Source organism: Seriola lalandi, unplaced genomic scaffold (genome assembly GCF_002814215.2).
Source record: "Seriola lalandi dorsalis isolate HSWRI2012SDOR001 ecotype SW California unplaced genomic scaffold, Sedor1 jcf7180002054315, whole genome shotgun sequence".
NCBI classification, from domain to species: domain Eukaryota; kingdom Metazoa; phylum Chordata; class Actinopteri; order Carangiformes; family Carangidae; genus Seriola; species Seriola lalandi.
Window position 1 is genome coordinate 7,869 of NW_019524868.1, and position 9,788 is coordinate 17,656.

General features: G+C 44.3%; 2 protein-coding genes across 2 annotated transcripts in view; one reads left to right on the forward strand and one right to left on the reverse strand.

The window, feature by feature from the left end:
* LOC111655372 (histone-arginine methyltransferase METTL23-like) overlaps positions 1-1,325 on the reverse strand; it is a 2,874-nt gene extending 1,549 nt beyond the window's left edge. The window contains exons 1-2 of the mRNA XM_023406732.2: positions 957-1,325; positions 7-38 (exon numbers count right to left, since the gene is read on the reverse strand). Of these exons, the coding sequence (XP_023262500.2) occupies positions 7-38; positions 957-1,061 (137 nt within the window). The 5' untranslated portion in view covers positions 1,062-1,325. The remainder of the gene's footprint in view (positions 1-6; positions 39-956) is intronic.
* Positions 1,326-1,422: 97 nt separating this feature from the next.
* Positions 1,423-9,782, forward strand: jmjd6 (jumonji domain containing 6, arginine demethylase and lysine hydroxylase). Its single transcript, XM_023406734.2, has 6 exons — positions 1,423-1,802; positions 3,679-4,067; positions 4,424-4,710; positions 5,781-5,916; positions 6,193-6,331; positions 7,644-9,782. The coding sequence occupies exons 1-6, from the start codon at positions 1,674-1,676 to the stop codon at positions 7,773-7,775; spliced, it is 1,212 nt and encodes a 403-aa protein (XP_023262502.1). The 5' UTR covers positions 1,423-1,673; the 3' UTR covers positions 7,776-9,782.
* The last annotated feature ends 6 nt before the right edge of the window (positions 9,783-9,788 follow it).

Below are 9,788 nucleotides of genomic sequence, written 5' to 3' on the forward strand. Positions count from 1 at the left end.
CAAGGCCACACATACATGCCATATTGTGGATCCAGAACCTGACAGAGAGGATCATGGGTCATCACCGAGCAACCAATGACAGCAAAACATAAACCAGCATGTTCATCAGTTTTATCTAACCCTAACTTTTACTGTTAACATTAATATTATTTCATCAGTTTTGCTTATGAAATCCTAAATGTACAAGGCTGTTTGAAGTTCGGACACAACATACTAACAGTTGGAAGCTTCTGAAAATCCGCATATAAAACTACTGTACATCCTCCACATGGACCACAAAGGGTCCTGGTACCAGGGGTCCCCAAAATATGCAACTGGACCCCTGGTACGCCGACACCAAAGTAATTTAGGAATATGAACCATGTAAGCACAATATAAATTCATAAATCAGAATCATAGAGTCTTCTTGAAGAATAAAATGTTAATAACATAACATAATATATTTTGTCAAAAACCATCACAACTCAGGGTCCGCACTAACTTCATCTTGTGCTTTCAAGTGTATCACATGGTCTTCATCAGTGAAGTGAGTTACAAAAATAAAATGACATGTAATTGTAACAGCTGATGAGATCCTAATCCATCTCCATGGCAACTCCATGACAACCGAACGGACTCCACGACTGTGTCGAAACAATTGAAAGCTCAGAAAGAAAAAAGCTTTAGTTGGGATTGAATTTGAACTGAAACAATTAGTCGATTGATAAGATTATTATTATTTTAAATTAGCCGTGGATCATCGGTAGAGACATATCAGTCTATCTGGCCGGCTGCAGACCATCTATGTTTATCAAATAAACTTAATGTCATATATTCTTGAAGAGATAGCACCTTGATTCCGTGAGACAACAACACAGCACCGACACACCGGCTGTGTCAAAGTCAGTTTCACATATATTCATATTATAAATGGCCGTTCATGCAGTATGACGGTGTATTAAGAAAGACAAACAGACCTCGGGTATGGAGACTGACAGTGACTCCTGTCTGTTTTTCTTATTGTCTTCAAACATGAAAACCTTGTAAGCTATGCTAGGCGGTTCGGCTCCACTGTGCGCCATCGTGTAAGCTAATAGCCTAAAAAACACATAATTGCATCGCCATATTATTATTCCGGAGTTTTGTCTCCTGATTATAAGTTAATATCAACTACTTTCATTAATGTGTATACTGATATAACACCCGCAGCAGCCATGCCTTATGTCTATTTCCGCACCGACTCCAATCACAAGAAGGACGTGTTCACAGCCAATCAAATCCACGTATATGCCTGGCGGGAAGGCTTATTCTACTCTTCAGCCAATCAATGCTTTGCTTTCGTAGGCGCTGTAAGCCAATGAGCTTTCTATTCTACCACATGGGCGGGTGCTAATTACGTCAATCAGTTGCAAAAGCATTGTGTGGCCAGGCAGCTAGCTGCTCTTATTAGCTATTTACCAAACTGTACCATCCAGGCAGGCGTTCACAGTGTTCTTGTTTCTGTTGGTACAGACTTGAGGACCAGTTGAACACATTAACCGACTTGTGGTTTTGTTGACTTATTAAACGGTTAAGTAGAGAGTGTGAGAACAGCGCAGCTAGCCGGGTACCAGAGCAGGCTAGTGAATGTGTTTGTGTGGTATCGCCGGGTTAGCTCGATAGCTAGCTGAGCAGCGACAAAGCCAGGAGGAGGAATGAACCATAAGAGTAAGAAGAGGATTAAAGAGGCGAAACGGAGCGCCAGACCCGAACTGAAGGATTCATTAGACTGGATAAAACACGGTTATCATGAGACTTTCGACCTGTCACACCGCACCGTCAAGGTAACTGTCAATGTAGCATCGAAAGCTAAGCTAACAGTGGCTACGGCAGGAGTGCAGCTTGTCACGTAGACACCGAGCTACAGAGGAGCCGGTGTTACCACAAATTCTGTGACCCAGTTAGTTTCATTCCAGCCCCTGCATACTTCCTCCTACTGTATCACATACTTCATGTTTAAACACCAACGTAAAAATACTCTGTTACAAGTAAAAACACTGCTCTGAAAATCTTACTCAAGCAAAAGTACATAAGTACATCAATATATATTTAAAGTACCAGAGATAAAAATAATCATTATGCAGAATGGCCCATTTCAAAATAATGAATATTATATTATAGTGATATAATTAGTGATGGATTAATGGGTTCATCACTGTAAGGTTGCAGCTGTTTAAAGTGAAACAGATTTGAAAGCAGTAAATATGTAGTAATGCATCATAATTTATTAGTTGATTTATAGCTTGTATTGATAATTGAAATATGATTAGGTAACCAATTTACTCAAGTAAGTATAATTTTGCGGTATTTAAACTTTACTTGAGTTTTTCCAATTAATGCTACTTTAGTATTAACAAAGTACGATGAGGTTCAGGAAATAAAAAGTACAAGTTCATTCAGTTGAAGAACGGCTTGATGCAGAGGTTAGATTTACTTATTTTCACCCCAGAAACAAATAAAATATGTTAAAACCTATAATATGTTCAACTGCACAAGAAACTTCCAGATTGTGTGACGTATTTATAGTTGTGCATCTATTAAAACTCATTCGGTTGGTTCAGTCATGAACACAACAGTCACTCCCATCAGTTGCTGTAAACATCATCACGGCATCATCTCTTTGTAAAAGCTAGTTTGTTTGTTGCAGCCAGTTTTAATGTAGTGAATTACTTTTTTTCAGGTCTGTCTTAAATCAACAGTCAGGTCAGTTTTTGTTTGCTGTCATCATTCCTCCTGTTCATACTGGACTATAAGGGATCCCTTGTTAGATTGTAAGTGAAGGAGGACAAAATCAACATCCTTGTGTCCTGCAAGTTTATCTACAGCTAGTGAAGGGTTACTTAGATAAATCAAGAGGATATCTTTCAAAGTTTCTGTGAGTTTAGTGCAAAATTGCCTCTTTGTGTTTCCCTGGATAGTGTTTACTTGTGACACAACAGAAGGACAGTAAGAAAAATAGGGATTTTTTGTACTAAACAGACTTACTGTGGAAGATACACTTGATTTCATTTGGATTTCTCATTTTAATTCCATGGAAAACATTTTCAAACAAAATAAGGACTGTGGAGTTTGTCCTCCATCACGTTCACTGAAGTTGCTCTAAAACGGGATTTCTTAGATTAAAGCAATTAAAACCAGAGTCGATGTTCATATTGACGCCTGACTGCAGGTTTGCATCCTGATGTTAATCTTGCTAGTGTCATGTAAACGGCTATAAAACTACAAAATGGAGAGCTGTGGTCAGAGCAGTTTAAAAGGTGTAACACTAAGAGCAGCTGGATGTGGCGTTGGTGGGTGAACAGTAAGGGTGTGTCCTCAGGTTTCAACAGAGCTGTTTAAACCAGAGGGAAACAAAGCGGTTGATTACAGCACTGACCTGCTTTCCTCAACGCAAGAATGTGTTTTCACATGCACACACCCTTTGCACTGATATCAGCCCCAGTTTGTACTTCCCATGTTTTATAATATCAGAAAGAGAAATGGGATGGAGGCTAAAAGTGACCTTGTTGAAGGATTAGAAAGTAGAGCCTCAACTGGTGAAACAGTTAAAAATCTCTTGTAATTAAATATTTTGTCTTCCACATGGACGGAAGAGGCTTTGGGGATTTTGGACATGCCTTCAGAACGGCACACTCTTTACTGATATACGCTGTGTTACAGGACAACGTAGAGCGCGCGGACGCCCTCCACCTCAGTCCTGAAGAGTTCATCCAGCGCTTCGAGCGGCCCTACAAACCCGTCGTCCTGCTGAACTCCCAGGCGACCTGGCCCGCCCGAGAGAAATGGACTATGGAGCGCCTCAAACGCAAATACCGCAACCAGAAGTTCAAGTGTGGGGAGGACAACGACGGATACTCGGTGAAGATGAAGATGAAGTACTACGTGGAGTACCTGGAGAGCACCAGGGACGACAGCCCGCTCTACATCTTCGACAGCAGCTACGGTGAACACGCCAAACGCCGGAAGCTGCTGGAGGACTACCAGGTCCCCGTCTTCTTCAGGGACGACCTGTTCCAGTTCGCAGGAGAGAAGCGCAGACCGCCGTACAGGTTTGATCTTTGTTTATTTAGTTTTCATCTTAATCAACAACAAAGCGGCTCAGTGTCAGAGTGACAAGCTCGTGAGCATTTCATTATTTATTTACACGATACTTTGGTCACGTCACAGCGACCTCACAAAACATGATTTTGGCCTGGTGAACTCAATATCACCGTAACGCCGTGAGGGAATTTCTTCTAATTTGGTGCAAAAGTTCACCTGGACGAACTGATTTGAATTTGGTTGCTAAAGGTCAAAGGTCAAGGTCACAGTGACCTCACAAAATGGCACTTTTCATGGTACTGAAGGAATCTTTCACATGTCACGAGTTTACCTGGTGACACAGAACATCTCGTCTCCTCCACAGATGGTTTGTGATGGGCCCGGCTCGCTCCGGCACCGGCATCCACATCGACCCGCTGGGCACCAGCGCCTGGAACGCCCTGGTTCAGGGTCACAAGAGGTGGTGTCTGTTCCCCACCAACACACCCCGAGAGCTGATCAAAGTGACCAGAGAGGACGGAGGCAACCAGCAGGACGAGGCCATCACCTGGTTCAACGTGGTCTATCCCCGAACGCAGCAGCCGAACTGGCCCCCGGAGTTCACGCCGCTGGAGATCCTCCAGAAACCCGGGGAGACCGTTTTTGTGCCTGGTCAGTGAAGAAGTATCATTTTCTAAAATAAGCCTCTGTCGTACATGAGATTGGTTTACCAAAAATCTAAGTACGAACGCAGCGTTTTCAAAACATTCTCAGACATTTCCCGGAGGTCATGGGTGAGTGGTGTTTGTCCTGTTTTACAAGCCGGCCAATCAGAACCCAGACTGGTCTTTTTTTTTTCTTTCAGTGCCAATCCAGAGTAGCTCAGCACCTGTGCGACCTAACAGGTGTGTTGGCACTGTAGACAGCGCTGTGTGACAACAGACAGTGAAACGGATGTGACCTAGTTCCAGCTAATGCTACCAGAGCTGATGGTGATGAGGACAGATTAAACCCTCAGCTGCTCGTTGGGCGTCGGTCCAGGGTTGAGACTTCACCTGTGTGACTGTAGATTAGACACACAGACACAGGAGGGAATGACTGTGTATTTACATTGTTTGAAATATATAGGCTACATCCACACGACTACGTTTTAAAACACATCTCTTCTTCTCCGTTTCCTCCGCCCGTCCACAAGACTCCAGAGTTTTCGAGCCCCGAAAACTGAGACTTTTGGAAACTCTCCTGGCCGCGTTTTATTTCGCAATCTCTGGGTTTGTGTTTTATTTTGAAAACTCTGGGGTTGAGTTTTATTTTGAAAACTCTGGGGTTTAGTTTTATTTTGAAAACTCTGGGGTTGTGTTGTAGTCTGGACAGAAAGTGAGACCTCTGTAAACGATGAGGTCACACCCACGGTCTCTCCTGATTGGCTCTCATCAGCCTGGACTACCAGTGGTGAATACAACATGATGATGAATGACAGTTTCACTGACCTTGTTGTTTCATTAATGTTTCTGTACCTGTGAAATAATATAAATATATATTGAACATACTTCTTGTGGGTTACCTGTCGGGCACCTGGTGCCTCCGTCTGCACCAAGAGAAGTTTGAGGTTTGTTCCAGCGGCTCCAAACATCAGAGCTGATTGATCGTTGATGTCACGACCAATCAGATCTGATATCCAGTCATGTTTAGATTTGTTTTTCTTCCCCTGATGTTAATGGTAACTAGCTGTGTGTCCACAGGTGGATGGTGGCACGTCGTCCTCAACCTGGACACGACAATCGCAGTGACTCAGAACTTCGCCAGCACGACCAACTTCCCCATCGTGTGGCACAAAACAGTCCGAGGACGACCCAAGCTCTCCAGGAAGTGGTATCGGTAAGGATCGATCTCTGAGGAGTCCCTGTGTCCCCGAGCTGTCCAACCACAGTCTCATTATTTATCTTAGTTGTTCTTTGTGTCTTATTTTCCGTCTCCTGGTTTTTAAATTGATTCTAGATGAGAATGAAAAGTGGCCATTTTCATTTTCGAACTGGCAGTTTTCTTCCTCTAGTGGCTTCCTGTTGGAGGTCGGCGACCTCGCCACGTCGGCGTGTGATCTTTATCTCATGTGGGCGGGGTCGCACTGAACCTTGACTGGATTTGTCGTTGCAGCATCTTGAAGCAGGAGAGGCCCGACCTGGCGGCGCTGGCGGACAAAGTGGACCTGCAGGAGTCGACGGGCATCGCATCAGACAGCTCCAGTGACTCTTCGTCATCATCTTCCTCCAGCTCGTCTGACTCCGACTCTGATGCAAGTGTTTGTATTAATTATGTCACCGCGTTGTCACCAAGTTTGAGCTATTACGTTCCCAGGTCGTTCGTTTCTTCAGATTTATCTCAAAGGTTCACTCGGATTTGAGGATGAGCCGATTAGATTTTGATGGTTGAAAGGTCAAAGGTCACTGTGACCTCACAAAACACATTTTTGACCACAACTCAAGAATTCTTTCACTAATTTTGACAATTTTTCAGACAAAAGGGTAAAATGGTGAAGTGATGACATTTTATATCCAAAAGGTCAAAGGTCAATCCTTACTGTGACATCATAATGTTCTGCAGAAACCCCTCTGGCCTTTATTCAGTGCTTCTGCTTATTGTTTTTTAGTTGATGGTTCACCTACATCTTTCCCCCTTTGTTTGTCCAGCCCTTGAGCAGTGACAGGAAGTAGATTCAGGAAGGGATAATGGACTCAAATTTGAGTCCCCCCCCCCCCAGGCCCAGGCAGCTGGCGCTGGGGGCCCTGGGTTTGGTTCAGGTGTTGAGGTTCAGGTGTTGAGGCCAAGGAGAAGGAGGCAAGGCAAATGTATTGGTATTGCACATTATCAAACACAGAGCTTCAATGTGCTTAACAGAAATAAAAGAAGCATCAAAATACAAGTAAATAGCACAATAAGAAAACAGCTTTAAAACACAATTATATCATTAAGGTGCAGAGATTAAAAGATTAAATGAAGACGGAGGAGCACAGAGCAGCCTCTGACCCTCTGGGAGCTGGTTCCAGATGGTTCCAGCAGGGGGCAGAATCATGGCTGAAAGCTCCGTATATTTAGGGCCCAGACCAGTTAGTGACTGATAGACAATAAGAAAAACTTTGAAACCCAGTATCTGCCTGGAAGTCAGGACACAGACCTGAGAAGTGACGTGTATCTGTTCTGGGTTTTAGTCAGAACCTGAGCAGCAGCATCTGAATATCCGGTCAATATCTAATCTTTGGTCTGGGCTGAACTTTCAGATTCAAAGCAGAACTCCAGGCCGGTTCACACCCTCAGTCCTGTGTTTCTCTGTGACTGTCGGCTGAGGCGGCGTCTTCCTGCAGCGTGTGGGATGTAAAGTGGTGCAGTCGAGTCAACAGACTGTTACAATCCCTGCTTATATAAATTCCCACAGTCCGAACACAGCGTCCGTCACGTCAGCAGGGACAGACGGTCTGAAGACAGCGCTGCCAACAGCTGCCAACAGCTGCCAACAGCTGCCAACATGTGACAGACCTCCGGCGCTGTAATGTAACACTCATGTTGTAACTGCACGTGTGTCACAGCGTCTGCTCTCTGTGTTGCTGCAGGCGGAGTCCGGCTCCGAGGGCGACGCCATGTCCCACCGCAGGAAGAAGAGACGCACCTGCGGCATGACGGCCAACGGAGACACCAGCAGCCAGGACGACTGCGTCAGCAAGGAGAGGAGCTCGTCTCGGTGACCTCCGGCCTCCGTCCGACCTCCACCTGCCCCCCCCCCCAGCGGTGACTCCTCCACTCACAAACTGACCCACAGCTCCAGCTGCTTTGAGTCTAGTTTAGGTAATTGTCCGGATCCCCGAGCGAAGGTCACATGCCCGCCTTCAGAGACAAGATGGCTGCCGCTGGTGTAGGTTAGGGGGGGGGGGGTCCTCTGGGGTGTGGGCCGGCTGGAGACCTGCCACCACTGTGCTTTTCAACACCAATCAATATCTGTTTGTCTGTGTAGCTTCAGTAGTGTGAGGACATGGAGGGAACCATGATGGTGGTGAGGTCACGAGGTGGGTGGAGCCTCGCTCTGAGCTTTAAAACTCTGCTGCTTCCTAACGTGAGTTTGAGCTGCGGAGGACGGACTGGAATATTGAACGTGTTGAGACGTGGCGTCATCGGAGGAGATGAAACGCAGTCTGGTTTCTGTAGTTTAACATGCGCCCTGTTTTAAAGCTCATGGTCAGAACCTCCAGCACCAACACCATCAAACACTCGGGCCTCTAGTTTCACAGCAGCAAACTGGTGTTAATGAGCGATGACATCACAGCAGTGTGTGAGAATATTGATCCTATCTGTTTGTGTTTTTTATCTTGCACGAAAAAAGGCCTTAAAAGATTTTGAAAATATTTTCGTAAACATTTTCTCTTGCCTTCTGATTTCAGCAGAAACATTTTAATTGGTGAATCCAACCATCCAGGTTCAGGTCGCATCGGTTTCATTCATTATATCATCAGGAATTATTGTTTTATTCTGTGGAGAAGTACTGAGTAATAATTAAGCCATATTGTCCCTACATCAAACTTTAATACTTTACCTTGTGCCACTGTAAAACTGCTGTTTAAGTGCATTTAATGTGATATGAAAAAGTCTTAAATTTAATGTGTTGAAGCTCCAGAAACACCCTCTTTAATATTATACTTATATCAAAAAACACCAGTTCACGTTTAAGACGCTACAACAGAAAATATGACGAATTCAAACTGAGATTAATGTGGATAAAATTAAAAGGTATAAATAAAACACTGATGAGAAAGAGAGAGAGGAATATTTTAAATATTATAGTGAAGTTTTAAACCCCCCCTGATATATTATGAGTCTGTTTGTTTATACAGATGTCAAAATAATAAAGTAAGTCAACTAGTTCTCCAGATAGGACTATTTTCAGCGGCGGATTGATCCACATTTGCTGCTGTAGTGAGCAGGACGGAGTGTGTGGACTGACTCGGAATAAGTGTCCATTTAACCGTTTAAATGCCATAAAAATATGTAATTCCCCAAATCTTATAAATATAGACGTCAGTGAACTAACATCTTGGTAATTCATTTGTTTTATAAGACAGAAGCTGAATCCAGTGGAGGATAAAAACTAGTAAAACTAAACTAGTCATGCTATAAAACAAATGTGACTAGCCTAGCATTAGCTTAGCAGAGCAGCAGTGACTCCAGATGTTCACCAGTGTGGTTGAGCTTCACTTTGTAGTTGATACTTTGTTTTCCCCCCTTCGTCCACACTGCTGCGTTTGTGTTTTTAAAAACGCATCTCCTCCGCACGACTCCGGAGTTTTCCAGCCAAGAAAACGGAGACTTTCAGAAACTCTTCTGGACCCGTTTTATTTTGAAAACTCTGGGGCTGACCAACTGCAGAGTAGACAATCAGCTTCCTGTTTACGCCGGCTCGCACATGCTCAGTGTAGGCGATCGCTCATGTCTGTATGTGTATGTATCAGGTGTGTCAGTCTGGACGGAGATCGGTTTTAGTTTTAAAATGAAAACGTGTGAGTGTGGACGCTGCCTGAGGAACATGTCAGTCAGTCCTTCCTCCTCACACCTGTCAGGTGAATGTGAGTCTGTCTGGAGGACGATGGATCTCTTAACGGGGTCGAGCTGCTCATCACTGTTAATCAGCTCCATCTTTATCAGCCTTGTTGCTGCCAGTTTTTGCACAGACTGCCGTGAAACTTGAGGCCCCCCCCCCCCCCCCCCCC